Source organism: Chelonoidis abingdonii, chromosome 10, assembly GCF_003597395.2.
Source record: "Chelonoidis abingdonii isolate Lonesome George chromosome 10, CheloAbing_2.0, whole genome shotgun sequence".
In the NCBI taxonomy this organism is placed as follows: Eukaryota; Metazoa; Chordata; order Testudines; family Testudinidae; genus Chelonoidis; species Chelonoidis abingdonii.
This window is the reverse complement of record NC_133778.1, coordinates 63102003-63122793: the sequence shown is the minus strand read 5'-3', so window position 1 is coordinate 63122793 and position 20791 is coordinate 63102003. Positions and strand designations below refer to the sequence as shown.

The following is a 20791-nucleotide window of genomic DNA, read 5'->3' as shown; positions in this document are numbered from 1 at the left end:
TCCAGCTTTTCATCCACTGTAATCCCCAGGTCCTTTTCTGCAGAACTGTTGCTTAGCCAGTCGATCCCCAGACTGTAGCCGTGCATGGGTTTCTTCCTTCCTAAGTGCAGGACTCTTCACGTGTCCTTGTTGAACCTTATCAGATTTCTTTTGATCCAATTCTCCAATTTGTCTAGGTCATTCAGGACCCTATCCCTACCCTCCAGTGTATCTACCTCTCCCCCTCTAGCTTAGTGTCGTCTGCGAACTTGCTGAGGATGCAATTCATACCATTATCCAGATCATTAGTAAAGGTGTTAAACAAAACCATCCCCTGGGCAATTCCACTTGATACCAGCTGCCAACTAGACATCAAGCCGTTGATCACTACCTCTTGAGCCTGACAATCTAGCCAACTTTCTATCCACCTTATAGTCCATTCATCCAGTCCATACTTCTTTAGCTTGCTCGTAGTAGATGACCACTAAATTGTGATTTTTCGATCACTGCTTTGCAAGCCCCAAATATATAGTTGAAACATCTGAAACAGTTCTTAGTTTCTCACAATCATCATCAAGAGCTTGAAGCTGCCACTATATTGTGCAGCTTATAGATCAGAATTTGAAAATGCCTTTCAAAAGAGGCATTTCTCAAATAGGGAGAATTTATAAAATGGCTAGCTTAATGTGTGGTTGATGTAGTGCATAACAGCTAGACCTCAAATTTTTTGACCGAACAGTTTCTCATTGGAAAATGCTGATTGGACAGAATTAAAATGTTCTGTTGGGAACATGGGGGTTCTGTTGATGCTTTCCTGCATAACTCAGGCTCCTAGACTACCCAGGCTGCCAGGAAGGCAGTTGGGGAGTTCAGATTGGAAATGTTTTTAAAAATTCAATTTTTGTTCTTCCAACCAGAATTCTTTGAAAATGTCCATCATGCATCTCTCCTGTCCACTTCACCCCCCAATGTGGAAAATTTCATGACTCCAACTTTTCATTCTGATTCCAAACAAAATTTTTTTTAGAAATGAGAAATTTCCTGCAGAATAGAAATTCCAGTTTCCATACAGCTGTAATAACATAAGGAGTGTCTTGTTAACATTTGGCTGCCGAGTGTAACAATCTATAAAACAGAAATCATGTTCAGATATTGTGTAGGCAATGTTAACCAAGCAGACTTATTAACTTTCTCATCTGCGGTTTACACAGCAGTATAGTTAAAAGAAGCTTATTGGGAGCATAGTGCTATATTTTTGTTCCATGAATTTCACAGTGGAGGGAACCTATTCCAAAGGTGTTTTTCTCATTTACAAGAGGACTGTACTTATCCAGTGAGCTTTTCATGTGTGTGAGAAAAATGTATCTGAGTTACACTCCATTGTTGTGAGCCTCTCGGCTCTGGGCCATCTGTCTTTCTGCAGTTCAAAATAGAATGTGTTATAAAATAGTTCAGTATTGATGCACACACAAAGGGTGATAAACCTATCAGTGCCAGAGAATAGATTAAACTTTTTAGGTAAGCAAAGGATATTAATGAGAGAGAAAGACACAAAGCTTTGTAAAGTTTTGTGGTTTTATGGAACCGTAACACTTGGCGTATGGTCTGGTATATACCAAATACATATTTAAATATTCATCTTCGTCTTGCTCAATAAATACAAAATGTTAACTGTATTAACAAAGCAAACATCTATTTTTTATTTCCTTTTTTGCCGTTATTTGCAAAGTCTGCATGCCTGAGTTTTTCTGAATTATTATGGTATTTACAGTAATGGTATAGTACAATGTCACCAACTGGTCAATCCTAGAGGATCTCCCAATTGATTGCTATCTCTGGCGGTGCAGTGTGGCCGCGGCTAAGGCAGACTTCCTGTCTGCCCAGGCCCAATGCTGCTCCAGAAAGCAGCTAGTGTGGTACCAGGGGTGTGGGGACAGGGGTCTCCCTCTGCCTGCTGCTTCTGCCTGCAAGCACCATTGGTTGGGAGAGCTGCAAGGGCAGTGCTTGCAGAGAGGGGCAGCACACAGAGCCACATGCCCCCTGCCCTCCCCAGAGCATCTAGTATTCATCATAGAGAGGAGCAACTGGCATCACCTATTTCCTCTAGTAGAATTGATCCTCCAGAGGAATTCTTTTGAGCAATCTTAGAACCAGTGAAGGAATCTCCACCGTACGGCCAACATCTCCTGTTCATCTCCTGATCCCTGGTGGTTGATTTTAAATCCTTCCAGGATCTGGTCAAAAGGGACAGAGACTCCTTGAGGTTTCCCCTCAAGGAGGTTACAGAGTCTCATCATAAGCTGCTTGACGTCCTTCACTCATACTCATTGATCCTCATAGCCTTACCTGTCAATGAGGCTCTTCTTGATCCAACAAAGATCGTCTGGCACACCTCAGATTCTATTCTGCCTATGGGAAAAAGAGTGGACAAGAAGTATTATGTTCCAGCAAAGGATTTGGAGTTTTTATTTTCCCATCCCTCACCTGACTCCTTGATAGTGGATGCAGTGAATGAAAGTGGTAGGCAGCACCACGCTAAATCCAGGACTCAGGACAAAGACCACAAATGTCTGGACCTACTAAGGAGAAAGTCTTACTCCTCAGCCACCCTACAGTTCAGAATTGCTAGTTATCAGGCTTTGGCAAAATACAATCATGTCAATTATAACAAGTTAACCTCATTCGTCAGCCGTCTGCCAGCAGAACACAGAGAGCAGTTCCAGGCAATTATTGAGGAGGGACAACTACTTGCCAGGACAACGCTGCAAGCCTCCCTTGATGCTGCTGATACTGCCACCAGTTGGATCTCTACAGCAGTGGTAATGAGAAGAGCCTCTTGTCTCTGGCTCTGCAGTTTCCCAAAGGAAGTTCAGAGTACAGTTGAGGACCTTCCTTTTGATGGACCTAAGTTGTTTGCAGATAGTATAGGCGAGTCTCCGTCAACATTGAAGGATTTTAGAGCGACTGTGTTTTCTCTTGGCATCTATACTCCTACATACAAGAGAAAATTCTGCAAGTCTCAGACAGCCCAGAGATTCCGCCCCCATCCAGTTCCTTCTTTCCCAGAGGACATAGCCACATTAGAAAAGGCAAAGGTTTCAGAGAAGGAAATACCTGCTTGTGAGCCTGCCATCTTTCACCAGTCTATCTCCACAGAGGGCAGGACAAGAGACAATGGGTTCAAACTACAGCATAGCAGATTTAAATTAAATCTCAGGAAAAACCTCCTAACTGTAAGAACAGCAGGAAAATGGAAGAGACTGCTTTGGGAGGTTGTGGAAGCTTCTTCACTGGAGGTTTTCAAAAGGAGGCGGGATAGCCATCTGCCTTGGATGGTTTATACGTAACAAATCCTGCATCTTGGCAGGGGGTTAGGCTAGATGACCCTTGCAGTCCTTTATAACCCTGTGATTCTATGATTACACAGAGATTCAGTGTTCTCAGAGCTGGAGAGGACGTTAACATTTCAAGCTGTTCTGCAGATTTCTTTTTTAGAACCAGTCAGCTCATAATGTTAAACTGCTAATGCCAGAGGCTAGAGTGGATTAAAGACCTAATGCAGCAATACCTATCTACAACAGGGCTGATCTTACAAACGTATGCTTCAAATTAAATTAAACTGTTTTTATATGTAGCCTGAAATAGGCTTCTGACTATAGTCACTTAGAATTTTTTTAATTCAAGAGTTCATTTTCCCTTGAAGTAAAAATTTTAATGGGGAGTAACTTAGTTTGCTAAAGAGAGATGTCACGTCTTGAATGCATAATTCTAATTGCCATGAGGCTTAGATCTAGTAGGCAGTAGTTGAAACTAGCGTATGCGTGGATATATTCAATGGTGGTGTTTAGAGATTTGTGGCAGCTGTAGCTATCATAGCTCAGAGCTTTTAAACCAACCCATTGTATACTAATTTTAAATTAAAGAAAATAAAGAGACATTATTTAATTCAATTTTGTCAGGTGTCAGGGCTGGGAAAGAGAGTGCTTCTAAATAGCTGTTGCACAAGGGTGTGGAGTCTTTGTGACAAAATGTTAAATACTTTTCAGTTGGATTTCCTGTTGCCCAATAGCTGTCTTTATTATAATAAGTACTGTATGCTGGCAGTAAGAGTAAGCACTGATGCCTTTTCCCCTTCAGTTTAGACTGGAGGAATTGAATTGTTGGCTTGTCACTGCAGTGCTGTTGCTGAGTAGTAGTTCTTTAACTGAAGTTTGCTGCCATCTCCTGTTTTTGTTTTTTACCAGAAGTCTTGTGCAATTTGGCCTGAGTGTGTTTATATTGGCAAAAAACACTAAGTTAGTCAGGGGAAAAAATAAAGTGGCATAGCTAGTCAGTGATGTAACTGTTGTAAAACCTGTACCTACTGGTCTACCAGAGAGCTCTAGCAGTTTTATTTGAACTGTAATCAAACCACCAAATGTCTTTTTTCGCAAAACGTAACTGAAAAGGGCTGTTGTTCCCAGGGCCGGCGCTAGGATTTCTGACGCCCTAGGCGCTGGGACATTTCGCCGCCCCCCGCACGGGTCTCACGGCTCCGGCTGAGCTGCCGCAGGCATGCCTGCGGCAGGTCCACCAGAGCCGCGGATCCCTGACCCCGGGGGGGGGATGCCCATGCTCCAGAAATATTCAGGGCCCAGCTCCACCACTGTTTGAGGCCTGGTCTCTCCCCCAGCCCCACCGGCTGTCCCTGCACACCCCCCTCGGAGCATCTCCTGGGCCCGCCTGCCAAATCTGGGAAATTTAAAAGGGCCCGGGGGCCCCCGACCGTTGACAGCATTGTGGGGATAGGGTGGTTTTCTGCTTGGCCTCGCTCCACACTGCTCCCAGAAGTGGCTGGCACATCCCTGTAGCTGAAGGGGTGGGGGGGTGTCTCTGCGTGCTGCCCTACTCCAAGCACCAACTCCGCAGTGCGCTGACCCCGGGGGCACCCTAAGCTGCCGGGCTACAGGCAGCTGCTGCCGCCGGCAGCTCAGACTATGCAGCGGCCGCTGCAACCATTTAAAAAATGGGGGGGGGGGGCCGCTTTTTGGCGCCCCCAAATCTTGGCGCCCTAGGCAACCGCCTAGTTCGCCTAAATGGTTGCACCGGCCCTGGTGGTTCCATCAGTTTCATGAAAAACCTTCTGTTTAATTTAGAGTGGATTGCCATAGTTTTCTCTTCAGCCCCTTACAGGAAGATTATTTAGACGTGTTTTCCAGGACATTCCATTACTCTCTTAGTTTTGCAGAGAGGGAGTGAGAACAGCCAAATCCTTAGCAACATTTAGCATGAAAATTTATTTAAAAGTTCTGTCAGAAACGTTATCGAGTTCCTTTCAAACTGTTATGTGGACATATTTTGAAGGCTTGTACATTTAAAATCTTTCTCATTGTTCATTTTAGCTTAACTCTGAGTTTTTAGTGTCTTCTAAAGTGAAACGCAATTAATGGGTGCTAGGTGATATATCTTTTCTATTTTGCAGTTGTTTGTTGGACTTGGGTTTCCATATGAAGGGCCTGCTCCCCTAGAGGCTATTGCTAATGGATGTGCTTTTCTAAATCCAAAATTTAACCCACCAAAAAGCAGCAAAAATACAGACTTTTTCAAAGGCAAGCCAACACTCCGAGAGGTAAGCTTTACTAACACTGATGTTTCTAACAATGGAAAGTATTGGGGCTGTGATACGTCTAAGTTGCTGATACTGTTTATACTGTAATGGTTTTCTTTTTGAGGATTGTACAACAAAAATTTTATTGCAAATAACTGCTTTCTGTGTAATATTACAATAAAAAACAATGTCAAACTAAGGTGCATAATTTACTGCAGACAGAGCAGTTTGTCCTTTTGCCTTAACACAGCAATGGCCAGAATTGGTATGATTAGTCCTATGTAAGACCACAATTATGTTCTAACTGAGCACTACGATAATAAAATAATGAAGTCCATCAAGTACTTCTAAGCTTTAACTCTGTGTCCATGTATATCTGCAGTCTTCTAACTATTTTTGACAGACCATATATACAAGTTTCATTTCAAGATCTGATTTTCTGTCCAGGGGAACCTCAGTTGAGATCCCTGTGACTTCTCTTAAGGAAATGAGCATCACTGGGCAATAAGTGCGTCCTTGTTCAAATAAATATGAATGTCGTACTTACTATTTTTTGCACAGAAGTTTTGATTAAAATTCTGTTTAGCCCTAATAGTAACACTAGCAATGAGCTGTGTGTATTTGACTGTAAAGACACTTGGAGAGTCAAACCAATTTTTGAAGAGTGAACAGGAAAAGCAAACTACAAATCTCCAGAGCATCCAGAATATTTTGTACTCTGAAGGGAAAAGGATAAGACCAAACAAACTGGCCTCCCATGCAAAGATTTACTGGATATTATTGTTGATCGTGTTATAATTGCAGCATATCTTTGTATGGGTAAAATTAGGCCTATAACGTACTGAAAACATTTAGCATTTATCTAGTCTGTTTTTTTTCTTGGCCTGACATTGGTTAACACACACTATTGCTTGGAACTTTGAATTGTTTTTGAATAAGTACTGTGTATGTTAATCAAATGTAGAATTAACTTGCTTATGTAAATGAGAATATGTAAATAAGGAACAGCTTGCATGATAGCATTAGTCTGCTCGTAAATGGTGGTTCAGCTAGATGAACTGCACATTGAACTCATGCCAATTGGTTGATGAGTGATGCATTTCTACCATTTCTCATTTTAATTAAATAACATAGGTTGCCTGTGCCAGAGGGTTTGTGAGCAAGGTTTTGTGCACTGTTCTCAATCTTTTCTACAAATACAATCGATATAGTAGTCCAAATTCACCCCTTTCCTACAGCTTGACTTTATTAACAAAGAAAACAATAATAAAATAGAGAAAATGTCAATTAAAAACCTTCTTCCCAGGTTTGGCTTCTTGTAGGGTTTTTCTGCTCAGTCCTTTTGGATCATCTCTCTCCAGAAAGCCACTTCTAGGTCTCTTATGTCCAAGAGCAATAATCAGTCACCTTCCCAGTAAATCATCATAATCCACTTAACCCTTTACTGGCAGAATCAACACAGCTTGAAATGCCATGCCCTGTTAGCCAAACACTGACAGCCTGCTACAGCATTAACAAAAAGAATTGCATCAGACTCTATATAATGTTCAGATTACTCGTGATTTTAATTTTTTTAAGCCTTAGTGTAGAACACAAATATAGTCAATCACTATGAATGCTGATTCTACTTTTTACTCCATTTACCTACTCTTGAGACAGTGGTGCCCGATCGAGTGATTGAAAAAAAAGGAGTGGCAGCAGATACATATGAATTCTAATTCCCTCTGTGACCCTTTGGATTTAGGGAAGGTGGTGGTAACTGTATATCTGTTTTTTCACCTCTACAGTGGGGAAGAAAAAGCCTGCAAGAGTGCTGAGAATTAATTAATGTTCATAAAGCACTTTAAAGATGATAATCCTTAATATTTACTTGGCAGAAATATCACTACAGTTACTGTGTTTTTTCTCTCAGTTTGGGTAGAGCTGGTCAAAAAAAATTGAGAGGAAATTTTTCCTACCAAAAAATAGTTTTGTCTGAACTGAATTTTTTTTGTTGTTTTTTTGTAGGAAAATTTGAGAGGAAAATATTTGTGTTGAATGGACATTTTGTTTTGGCTTAAAATTTTTGCTACTTTTTGTTTCAAAAAACTGAAAAAACATTTTGAAAAGAAACATCAACACAAAATGTTAGGTTTCTGACTACCTCTATTTCTGTGCAGCAGAAGGGCCCCAAGAATGACTACAACCTTCACCTCTGGCCAGTCACATTATTTCAGCATCAGGACAGTATTCTTAAAATATCTACAGAACACATCCTCACAAGAGCTGGCACACAGTGGAATGTTGCTGATTGCCACTGTGCTTGAGGAGATTCGCTGTTGATATCAAGGCTTCAAAACCAACCCTGACTTAATGTGCTGCCTGCCAGTCTGAGGTGTACAACGAACCCATGATCTCCAATATAACTCCTGAAGCTGTGTGAAGCTTAATCATTATATTTACATACTTGGGGGGAAAAAAATCACATTTTGAAATGTAATGCAAATAATGTTAGCACTTCAGAAATATTATGTTCATTGCCATACAACTTATTAATAAAGGCATGTTCTCTGCCCCCAGTAGCTTATACAATCTAAAATTCAGATGTGAATGCCCTGAAAATTCAGGAAATTTTCATAACCTGAGTTTTTAAATATATATCACTTTTAAACTGTAGTGGTAACAGTATGATACTGAGGTTAGCTGGCATGTGCAGATTTCGTGGAGGAGATTGGGTTTTCCAGAGAAATTGAAAAGATGATGATGGGGTGGAGCATGGTGCACTAGGGTACAGCTGATATAGACAGCTCATGTAATCTGTGGGTCTTCCTCAAAAATCTTCTTAATCTTACTAAGGCACCAGTCCTCCAGTGAGCTCTTTGTGCATCCCCACTGAGTACACTGGGCCTCTGTAGAGGCAAGGCATCAGCCTCCATGAAGCTCATAGGCCAAATCTGGCCTATGTTATTTCAATCCAATTTTGGCTTATTTTCCACTTTGGACGTAACCTTTAAATTTTACTTATTTTCATGTGAATGTTCACTTTTACGATATCATAAAATGTTAATATAGGTCTCCAAAAAATGCTGGCATCCTGTGCCCAGAAATATAGAATGGGAGGTAAATATTTTGTGAAAATTGTTTGCTTGCTCTACCTTGCTGCTTTTCATTTGCTTCAACAAGGAGTTCAAGTTCAATAGTTACCTTATTTAAGAAGAATGACCTTTAAGTATATATAAAAAAAAATGTTTTGCTCAGTGAACGTACTTGAACACAAAAGGGGAGAAAATCTCGTAATACATGAAGAGGCAGTTGTTTAAATACTTTGCTTGCAGTTTTCTTAGGTTGGAGTTTCATGTTATTCAAAAGGCATTCCTTTTCAGGCCAGTGTGAAGACACACTTCTCTCTCGTACATTTTTAACCTGTTTTTCCTTTCAGTATGCACTCTTGCATATCTCTTAACTTCTGTGATACCATGATGCCATTGCAATCTCTTTGAGTGCCAAACTGTCAGTTCTGGCAATGCACTAATTGATGCCAAGTGACTTATTTGTTCTGGTTTGACCTGGCTGATATTTTTTTAATTTATTTTGTTTTCTAACAAGCAGTGAGCAAGATGTCACTTAGGTTCTAAAATGCACATTGGAGGTTACATTCAATCTCATTTTCAGGAGAGAGTCAGGGTTCATTCTGGGTGATCAAAGTCTTAATTGTGCCATCTGTGTATGATTTTAGAACTTTTGAACATGGAGGATTGGATGACATGGGGAACAATTGCCTTTCACCTCTAGGTCATGGTTTCAGACCGCCCAAGGCTAGCAGATGTGATGAACTGGGGAAAGTGTCTTTATTATATGACTATTATGTGTGACTTTGTTTCCCTGTTTAGTTTTGTATTTCTGCCTCCCTGAATGCATGGGGTTAAATCAAATGAGGCTGTAAACAGGTTATCAGAAACCAAACTGGAAAGGTAAAACAAGGACACAGATGGCACAGCATCAAGTACATAGTTTCAAAGGAATGAAGATAATGACTGGACCACCAACTGGGGGAGAAAATACCTAGCTGGGTCAGTCCAAGCGAAGATATTTTACCTTTTCCAAGGAAAATAACCTATATATGTGAAGGTTATAAAATGAGTTTGATAGTCCAGTTCCCAGAGGATGCATATCTGCATGGCAATAGTATCATCAATATTGTAATAAGCACTAATGGATAACCTTGCTAGCAGTCTGAGAATAGAAAATCGGAATCAAATCTGCACAGTAATAATCGTGCATTTCTCACATTTGCGAGAGAAAAAGAGGGAGAAGAGAGGATTTGGATGGAAAGATACTGACATTTCATTTTGAAGGGATGGAAAGATTTTCAAGAGATGCCTGAGATGGGGAGAGATACAGGAATGGATAAAGGATGGAAGGCTCTGGATAAAAAAGGAGGTTTGGGAGTAGTTCATCTGGATGTGTTAGCTGATCTCAAAGAAGTAGATGATATCACCCAGAGAGCAAGAGCAGAGTATAGAGAGAAAATGGGAGAGATTGATACATAAAGCGAGACAGGGAAGCTCCCACTGCTTGTTGCCTATGGTGTACCTGTTGTGTGGATAAATTAGAGTGCATTTCATATGCACCAAGTTCACCCACAAGATTTAATGGGGAAAGTATAGAAAACCTAAAACAGAGGTAAAAGAGAAATTATCTTTATATTCCAGCTCTGTTATTGCATTATCTATGTGTATTATATCCTGAGACCCAAACCAAGTGAAGGGGGCCAGGAAAGATATCTTGACCCTTGCTTTTTACCAGTATATTGATTTTCTTTTTCAGTTGACATCTCAGCATCCTTATGCTGAGGTTTACATTGGGAAGCCTCATGTCTGGACTGTGAACATCAATGATCCTTCTGAGGTCGAGAATGCAGTGAAAGCAATTTTGAATCAAAAGGTTAGTATTTATTCTGTTTGTAATCAGTACTTGGTGTCTGAGCTACTGCTGTGCAGAGTGCCTCAGAATGTTAATTTCATTAACAGAACTGAGTGCTGCAGTCTGGAAGGTTCTGTCCTTTTGAGGTCTTATGCCATACCCGTCACTGTGTGATGTATATGTGGTATCTGAGCATCAGAGTTTAGTACTAGATCCTACACATGTTTACACATGTGCTTAACTTTATTCACATGAATAAAACTCAGCATGTGTATAAGCATAAAGGATTGGTGCGTTAGCATGTGAGTCATAGAGTCCAAGTTACTAGATTTGTTATTGAGTCTTTGTAAGTTTTCTGTGCATTTAGTAAATCAGTTGCCCTAAGCTGAGCTCAATTGAACCCATTAATTAGTTATGACAGGGAAGCTATGAGGATATTTCTACATTTACATGATCAGCTTTTAATGTAAGGAATAAAAAATCAAGACATCTGAAAACATTTTCAAAGAGCATCTAATTATAGAATCATTATATTTTCCTTTGTACTATTTCAGTTTGGAAATTAAACAGAATTACAACAGGCAGCTATGAGATCCACTAAAGTCTTGTGCTACGTTTATCTCTGCCACTGCTCAATAAACTGTTAATTTCCCTCATTTAATATCTCCTCAAAGACAATCACTGATTAATTTTAGAATTGCCTTTGAGGAAGCAAAAATCAGTTACATCTGTGGGCTGCGTAAAATGGTGATTTGTTAATGACTACGTTTACTTCAAAAGCTATAATGTATTAAACAGTACACAGGCCGCTAACATAACACACATCACAGGAACGCTTGCAGTAAAAAGATTCTTTACAAATTCTAATCTAAACACACTGTACTGTTTCAACAGATTGAACCTTATTTGCCCTATGAGTTTACATGTGAGGGGATGCTACAAAGGATGAATGCATTCATTGAAAAGCAGGTATGACCTTTCAATGTTGATGAAATAAACCTCTCTTAAGTGCAGTCTTCCTATTTTAAAGAGTGGCTTAATATTAAAACTGCTTGTTCTTGGAATTGCTTTTTTAAAAGTTTGGATGGACCCTCATGGGTGCAAAGGTCCAGCTCTGCAAATCAGGTCTTAGGGCTTGTGGCTTAGCTCATAGGTCTTCTAGCAGCTATTCTACTGCTATGATGGTGTGGTGTACGACAAAAAGAACCACATCGGTGTGGTCTAGCAGCTAGCAAAGGGTACTGGGTGTCAGGACTAGATTTGGGCAAAATTTTTCAGACAAATAGTTTATTCAACAAAAAACGCAGTTTCAGTCAAACCAAAACTATTCGTGACTTTGCCAGGAATATTTTCAGTCATTCGTAAAACAGCTGGAGGAAGAAAGAGATAGGGGAAGTGCTGCTGATGCTCCCCCTTATAAACTTTAGTCCAGTGGTTAGGGCACTCACCGGGGATGTGGGAGACTCAAGTTCAGGTCTTCACTTTGGAACACACCTGATAGAAACTTTTTCAATTCACCAAAAACTCTGAAAAAATTCAGATTTGGTTCAGTCCAAACCTAATTCCGCCCCCTAGCCCCTCTGGAACTGCCACCAAACTGAAGAATCAGTGTTCATCCAGCTCTAGTCAGGGCTACTGGGTTCTGTTCCTGGTTTGGCACTGACCTTAGAAAACTCACTCAAGTTTGTGACTCAACATATCTCTCTTCCAAATGGATAAAATAGTACTTTTTCTATGTTGCCAGGGTATTGCAATGTTTGTAAAAAACTCAGAGATCCTAAGAGGAAAGGTCACATAGAGGTGAGAAGTATTGATACAACTATCATCACAGGAAAAGCAGTCTTCCATGTAAAAGTAGCTTCCTTTAAGAGCCCATTTGGTTTTATTTCTATATTTTAAAAGTCTTTGCATCATGGAATACTAGATAAATATTCTGATACTGCTTGTGGAGACAGGGCATGGGTATCATTCCTCCTCAAAGGGTTGGCACAGTTGTAATTACATTTAGTCTTAACTTCTGGGTGAATTCAGTGTGTTGGTTTTAACTATAAATCCTTAAATAGTTTGGGACCTGGTTACCTGAGAGAGATGACTCACTCCCCATGAAATACTGTCACAGGTGAGATTAGCAGAAGGACGTGAGCTGGAGCTCCCTCAATATAAACAAGAGGGAGCTACTTCAGGACTTTGTGAGGGGACTTGAATTTTGGAACCTGCTCATCCCCTTGGTTCACGAGTGCCCAGATTTAACCTTCCAGTCATACTACAAAGCCCAGCAAACCCCCCCTTCTGCCCTTCCCATTTCTTTGGGCTGTTAAGGTGGGTGTGGGCTGAGAGAGAGGTTTACAGGCAGTCCTTTCATTTGTTATGTGTTTTTATTTTGCGGCATAGCTCCCCAATGGACTGTAATTGTATTTTTAAAACTGGAAGTGCAAAAGAATAAATTAACTAGTACATAGCTATTTCTGATTTACTGCCAATAAACACTTCATTGTCTTTGTTGCTATGTTGATTAAAATATCTGTGCTGCGTGTGATTCTCCTGGATGGGTTGACTATGATTGACAGTAGTTTTCATTAATACAAAAAAATATAGCTCATTATTCAATAGATATTCAAAGTGATGTCTGAGTGATGAGTATATGTAGGATCTTCAGGGCAGGGACCCAGAGCCTAGCACAATGGTCCCCTGGCATCTACCAGGCACTACAGTGATACAAACAATACATATTAATTCAATTAATTGTGTTTGGGTCTGACTTCCGGAAAGTGTTGCTGTTACTGCTACCAGAATGATAGAATATTACTGTTATTTATGAATTTGTTCAACATTGGCAGGGCGCCTGGTGCATTGTACAAGGCAAAAAATAAACACAGTCCCTACACTAAGGAAATTACAGCGTGAAAGAGAAAAAGATAAGATACAAATTTGTTGGAACCCGTAGAGGATGGTGGTAGCTTAGAACACCTGTTAAAATAACCTCAGTTATGTTCTTAAAGGTTTGGAGCTTTATCAGTAAGATGTCAAATAATCACAGTTAACCAAATGTATTAAGCCATGAGTGTTAGTCAAAGATCGATTATCACAGTTAGAACAGTAAGAGTTAAATATTTTACCACTTCATCGATCAGTAGTATGGACTGCTCCAGAAATAGAGAGTATATGTATTTTAGGCCGTTTCTATGAGCATAAACTCCCCAAAATCAGCTTGCATCATTCTTACTCTAATATTTCCACTCCCATGCAATCTGCATCACTATCCGAGATTACTGGACATTTGTACTGAGTTTTTAGCAACGATTACATCAGTTTCTTCTTATTTTCACAAACCCCAGCAAAATATTACTTTATCTCTGTGCACCAGTAACAAAAGCTTACACTCAGTTCTTAATTTATTGTAGTATAGGGGTTGCTGGGAAAAGTGGTTCACTTCAGCATATACACCTCTGCCTCGATATAACACTGTCCTTAGGAGCCAAAAAATCTTACCACGTTATAGGTGAAACCATGTTATATTGAACTTGCTTTGATCCACCGGAGTGCGCAACCCTGCCCCCATAGAGCACTGCTTTACCGCATTATATTCAAATTCGTGTTATATCAGGTGGCATTATATCGAGGTAGCGGTGTATATGGATTCTCTTAAAATAAATAATAATGGCCAAATAATTTTGATAGCAGTTGGTACTGCTGATGTTGCTTAGTATTCATGGGCCTTGCAGAAAAAGAGGGATTTATGGAGAATTTAAATGAAGATGGGTGCCACACTGTGGCACAGGGAGAGTTGTTCCAGCCATATGATATGTTAAGGAAGAAGGCATGAAGACAAGAGTGGAAGATGGAAACAAAGAAGCTTTAATGCTCAAAGGGTGTGTCTACACAGCAAAGAAAAACCCTTATCAGGCCCATGCCAGCTGAGCTGGGCTCAGGCTCTGGTGCTGTTTCATTGCTGCGCAGATATCTGGGCTTGGACTGGAACCTGGGTTCTAGGACCCTGCAGGGTAGGAGGGTCCACTGGCACAGGCTAGCCACAATTTTTTCTTTCCTGTGTAGACATACTCAAAGAGAGCAAGGTGGGAGGTATTGGGATAGTGGGCAGAGCTGTGAGGCATCTCAGTAGGTGAGGATATGAGTTTTAAAATATTGATTTGGTGGGTAAGAGAGAAATTGGAGGGATCCAGAGAGGGAAAGTGATGAGATTCAAGTGGCAGATAAATTGTTAAACATAAATGGCAGGAAGTGGCATGACCTACAGGGAAGATCTTCCTGTAGCTAGAAAACTGTTCTCTTTGCTTTAATTAGTTTTTGGTGTGGATATTCCAGAGTGTTAGGTCTCGTTCTATAGATCTTCGTCTTTGGTTGGTGCAGTGTGTATCTCTAAGTAAAATCTCTCTTATACCACTCTTGATCTTTAATTATTTTCTGACCTGGATTTCCCTCCTCCCCCTAATTATTGTTTAATTGTATATTTGTAAAATGAAGTGAGTAAGCATGGGGACCAAAGGACAGATAGTAGATCAATGTCTTTCTAAAAGCGTGGTGACTCCATTAAAGCTAAATTAATGTTAACCAGTCATAATTTAAAATTAAATTATGGGATACCAAAATGAGCTTGTAAATTACTCAAAAGCCTTTTTTTAAAATGTAAAATTGCTTGCTCTCATGGTTACAAAATGAGCTAAACCACTGAATGACAAAGTCAGTGACAGCCATTAATAATAACTTATTAATTTAATACTAAATGAGTAGCTACTGTTGCAGAGAAATAATTACTGTATATTGGGGTTTTGCATATAAGAAGTCACTATAGTAATCTTAGCTAATAGGCTCCATTATACCCATGAAGCTTTCTTTACAATTTGTGTCAAAATCATTTTTGCTCATAGTGACTGTCACATTTTATGTGTAGAGCATTTAGACTAACCACTTGTGTGGACCATTTTGCTTCAGTTAATAAAAAAAAAAGTTGTGAAATCCCCAAAGCAATTATATGAAGAACCATGTTTATCTGAAATCCTGGTTATCTGAATGATTCTCATGTCCATAAAATGTTTTAAGTTATCAAGGCTGAACTGTAGGCTGCTAAACCTATGCTACATTCTGTTGATAAAGTGCATCAAAACATTTAGGATATTAAACATGTTTCTCTGTTTTGAGTTGCTGGGGTTAGAATGAGGAAAACTAAGCAGATAACTGGTTAGGAATGCTTTACATAGACCAATGTAACTACACTATTTTCATTACAACTGTTCATCCAGGACCTGATCCTGAGAAGCACGAGCAGCTTCTGCTCTTTCTGACTTCAGGGGGAATAGCCAGGTACTCATTCACTTTCAAGATTAAGCCCCTAGTTCCAACAGTACCTGTCTAATGAGATGTCTTATCTTGCATAGTTACAACATTCAAAGAGGTATTATTGCGCCTTTATCAGAAAATAACACAATGCTAACGTACTGTTGTATTCACAGAACAATAGAATATATCCTTTAAGATTCCACACTAATAGACTGAAGTTCCTATGGGTATCAAAGTTAACAATGAAAAGGGGGAGGGGGGGAATCAGGAAACACAATACAGAGGAAATTAATCGTGAAAGATATTAAAAGCAGACTGTTTCCGTTTTAAGAAGAAATTGAGCAATATGAATGGGGCAATTCTATGCCTTGTGGCAGTAGTTTGTCATTTCAAAACATTATGGAGTTCTGATATTTTCCCCATAGACAAGTGGATTGGGTTGGTTCCTGAGATTTGCAACAAGATACACAGCCTTTCATCACCAATTTTCTGTTGCAGATCAGGCTAATGGTGACTGAATGCTGTTACCTTTGATGGCTGTTCCTGATGCTTTTGTTAAAGCACAGTCCAGTTCCTAGTGAACAGGTGTTTAAATCAAATGTGGTGATATTTTTTGTGTAACTAATCAACACCTTGACTGTCTGTTTCAGCAAAGTAGTGAAGGATCAAATGAATGGGTCTTCAGTTACCCAAGGTTGTCACTTGGCATAAGCATTGAAATTAGATTTTAAAAAATTATTTATAGGCATATATATTGGTTTTAAAAAGTTATTTTAAACTAATACTTCACTGGTGTGTAATGTTGAATGTGTCTGTTTCAGATTTTTATTTTCATGTATTGGTCCAGGTATTTCATTTACTCTTCTTTGTCCTGTAGCATATTCTCAGGTATCTCACCTTTCAAATGCAGATCTTGCTACTCTCAAACATGCTTTTGCTACCTCAGCAGCCAGACTATTGCTGTGTGCTCTACATAGGGCTACATATTAAGTCAGTTCAGAACTTCTACAGAAGGTGGCTGCCCAGTTATAAACTTATACGAAACCTGTGGCACCTGTGCTCTGGGATCTGCCCTGCTTACCTGTGGTTTTCCCAGATAAATTTAAGGTGTTAGTTTTTACCTAGATTCTAAATGGCCTGGCATCAATCCACCTGAGAGGCCACCTCTCTCCCTCCAGGATGCACTGCTATAGTTGTGACTAGTAGAGTTGCTGATATTGGATCCCACCTCAAGGTAACAGAAAAGGGGGCTGACTCTACAATTACACTAATTGTTGCTGTAGTGGGTAGTTACCTGCTCCTGTCCTGACAGGTTTCAAAAGTGGCCTGGCTTGAAAGTGCAGGGCTTGAAAGCTGCAGCTCTAAAAGCTTGGCTGACTGGAGAAGCGGCCGCAGCTGGGCCACACGCCAATCAGGCCACAGCTGGCCCCTATAAAAGGCTGTGAGCCTGGAGCCCAGTCACTCTCCCTCTGCCTGTAGAGGAAGAAGGGCCTGGCTGCAGGGAGCTAGACAAAGTACCTAGAGTGGAGCGGGGCTCGGGGAGTTCCTGCCTGGAATGTCCCAGGCTGCAGCCTAGCATATAAGGCCAAGAGTTACTGAGGGTTGCAGGGGGCAGCCCAGGGGTAGGCAAAGGCAGCAGGTCCAAACACTTTTGCTGATGATGAGTGGTGTATACTGCAGTCTGCCCCAGGGAACGGGGGTTAGATGGAGACTGGGCAGTAGCTAATACTGAGGCAAAGTGGGGATAGTGGGGTGGGGGTTCCCCTGGTGGTTCCCCTGGTTCCCCAGTTCCCAGATTGGTGGGGTACTGCCAGGGGGCAGGACCTCAGTTAAAAGGGCACCGGGATACAGGGAGGGACACAGGCCAGAAGACAGGTGGATCATCGGCCTGCGGAAGGCACTCCTGGTTGGCAGAGAGCTAATTCCCGAGGACAACCAGCAGGAGGCACTGCAGGGGTGAGTCCGCTCGTCTACATTGCCATGAGATATCACTGAAGGCAAGAGGGAATCAAAAATGGATTAGATATGTATGGATAAAGAAAACATCTATAATCATATTAAGTCTCATGTTTACAAATGAAACACACAAACCATCCTGCTTCAGGGCATAAGCCAGCCACTAACTTAGAGATAGGAAGAAATTTCCCCTTAGAGGAAGAGCAGCACTTTTTGCACTTCCTTCTGAAGCATCTGGTACTGGCTAGTGTCAGATTATTGTTAGGAGATCCATTGTGATAATTCCTCTTATTAAAACGCATAATCTATCAGCGGTATACAGGTAAGATGGTTTTGCTGCCAAAAAAAGTTTTCTAGGCTTTTAATTACCACTGCTATTTTCTTAACCATAGAGAAGTTTATTCAAAGACTGTGTAATACTGTACACTTTGTCACTGCAGGATTTCTGTCACGGGCAAGTGATGTGGCCCCCGTTAAGTGCACTGCAGGTAAAAATTACTGAACCCGGAAAATCATGTAAACAAGTTTGTCAGGAAAACCAGCTCATCTGTGAGCCATCCTTCTTCCAGCACCTTAACAAAGACAAGGATCTGCTGAAGTAAGTATTAAGTATGGAAATATAGTGGGGCACCTTATATAAAAGTACATTCTACGGGGGGGGGGGGAGAGGAAATAGTGCTAATGCATCTGTAATGGTGAGTGGTCAAGTTCTCAACTTCTGAAAAGCGGAGTTAAAATTGAAAAGATAAATCTTAAATTTGCGACTTTGTGCATATGCTGCCTTAATTAACATTTCTATTATAAGAGACTATTTAACAGCAACATAAATTCTAATGTAAATACAGTATGTTAAAATGCAAAGTTTAAGCCTTACAACAGTTCTAACCATTTGAAGAAATCTTAGTGTTTCTTCTTTGAGTTGCTGGTCCCTGTTTGTATTCCACTCTGGGTACACATGTGCTTCATGCACCTGGATCCAGAGTATTCTCACAAGCAGATTCCATTGGTCCACACACATGCCCCAATCTCCTCATGCTCCCTACCGAGGCTATGAGGAGCAGGGTGAATCGATAGCCTCTTACTGATGCATGGCCTGCATCAGAACTTTCAGTGTCTGGAGCGTCTCCTCTACTAACTTGATCTTCAATCTGTAAATCTTTGAAAGCTTTTTCTTAGTGAATAATTTTCTTGTAAATAATTTTAAAGAGATTTTTTGATAACTTTTAGTCTCTCTAGGGTAGTTAGCTCGGTTACCCCGGATCGTAGGACAGCTCTGTCCCCTTAATTCTCCAGTCTGGTGTGCACTATGTCCATTTTGCTGTGTGAGCTGACACTCTGCCCACTCACCCCAGCCTCTAGCATGCAAGTCACCTGCAGGCATATACAAGAGTGCTATGTCCAGCCACTCTTGAATTATATATGGGGCAACACCCACATATACCTAATCCTAATCTTGCACCCCAGAAATGTACAGTCTTGTACTGCTCAGTTACCTACTGAGCAATACAAGCTCATAAAGTCCATCCCTTTAACAAAGAAAATGATCCAATAAACAATAATTACTGGCTGATTTGTTAATCACTTTTTGCCTGCGGGCTGCCTGTCTCCCTCCCTCCCAATTGTTTCCATATTTTCACCTACAAATGATTGTCTTCCTGCCTCCTTCTCCTTTGCCATAGATCAGGGTGGCTCTTTTACTGTTAAAGTGTGGCTCCTCCCTCCACCCCCATTCTCCACCTACTAGACTGGGGCAGGGAGATCTCTGGGCTTCTGCCCTGTGGCAGGATAGTGCTCCTGGCTCTGGAACTTCTGAATATTATTGTATGCTGCTCAGAGGGTCAGTAAGTTTGGCCACCTCTGCCATAGTATCTGCCCAGCTGAATCCCTCTCTCTCTGTTCTTCCCTGTTCCCCTCCGTGGCTCCCCTTCCATCCCCAAGTTTTTGTGACCTCTTCCCCAGCTGGTGGAAGCTTGAGTGAGAAATAAGTCAGCCCTCCTTTGGTGATTCACTGGTTAGTGCAGCTTACAGTGGAGGGGGTACCTGCTGTGCTGTATTGCAGCAAAGATGCAGCTGCTGTGCTAGCTCTGCCCCACACTCAGCAGTATACTCACAACAGGAAGCTCAGCATTTAGGAGAGAGTCTCTGTCCTGCCTGCCGCCTTTGCACAGTGCCCTTAAATGTTAGGATATTTGCACTACAGTTAAACCCCTGGGCTGAAGTTGCCACAGTTGCCAGTGTTAAATTCCATAATACAAGAGCTGATTTGAGGCAATAGTTCATGCAATTGTAAATAAAAATGTTTATAAAGCTGTATTTATCTTCATATATTTTTTCATATTGCTGTCTCAGACTCCAGTTAATTCTGAAACATCCATGTTCATTGGCAATTAACAATTAGCATTTCTGCAAACTCTTTCTCAGTCCTGTCCTAAATATGTAGGCTCCAAAACCCTTTTGCATTAGATAAGTTAGGTTCAATTAAGAATGCTTACCACTTCTGCATTAGGGAAATCAGTATTACTTTCAGGTATCTGTATGTGTAAAATGATCACTTTACAATGTCAATCAAATGTATTCAGAAATTGCAGTGTAACAGATGGCTAATAGGATGGTTTGCTAGTCCTATTTTCTACTGATTTTACCACAAACATGCCTTTTATGTATTCAAGAAATGTTGAACAGTGAAGAGAATCATTTTTTGTTGAATTCTGAAAATTAGCTGTCTTTCCTGAATGACTAAAAATAAATACTGAATGTGCTCATTGTTTAAATAGTTAACATTTATTCATAGTGGTATCTAACCTATCACGGTTATTTCTTGGCCTCAGCATAGGAAAATACCAACAGTTACTCAGTGGTATTTGAGTGACCAACTGACTTTTCAGTGGTAACCACCCTACTTCAGCTTTGCAGCCAGAAAATGAGTGACTTGTCCTTTTTCTGTATTTTATGCACACACACCTGAATGCTGCTAAATGAATATGATCCAAGCCTTTTCCTGTTTCATACATTAGGTGCCAATCAGTATGACATGATGTCAGACAGTTCAAACTCCTCTCCCCCATCCACATG

The 20791-nt window shown here is 40.6% G+C and overlaps 1 protein-coding gene across 1 annotated transcript in view; it reads left to right on the top strand.

The window, feature by feature from the left end:
* The window catches only part of MGAT5 (alpha-1,6-mannosylglycoprotein 6-beta-N-acetylglucosaminyltransferase), a 208607-nt gene that overhangs the window by 184740 nt on the left and 3076 nt on the right, over positions 1 to 20791 (top strand). The window contains exons 13-16 of the mRNA XM_032782597.2: positions 5441 to 5587; positions 10373 to 10489; positions 11363 to 11437; positions 18160 to 18317. Of these exons, the coding sequence (XP_032638488.1) occupies positions 5441 to 5587; positions 10373 to 10489; positions 11363 to 11437; positions 18160 to 18317 (497 nt within the window). The remainder of the gene's footprint in view (positions 1 to 5440; positions 5588 to 10372; positions 10490 to 11362; positions 11438 to 18159; positions 18318 to 20791) is intronic.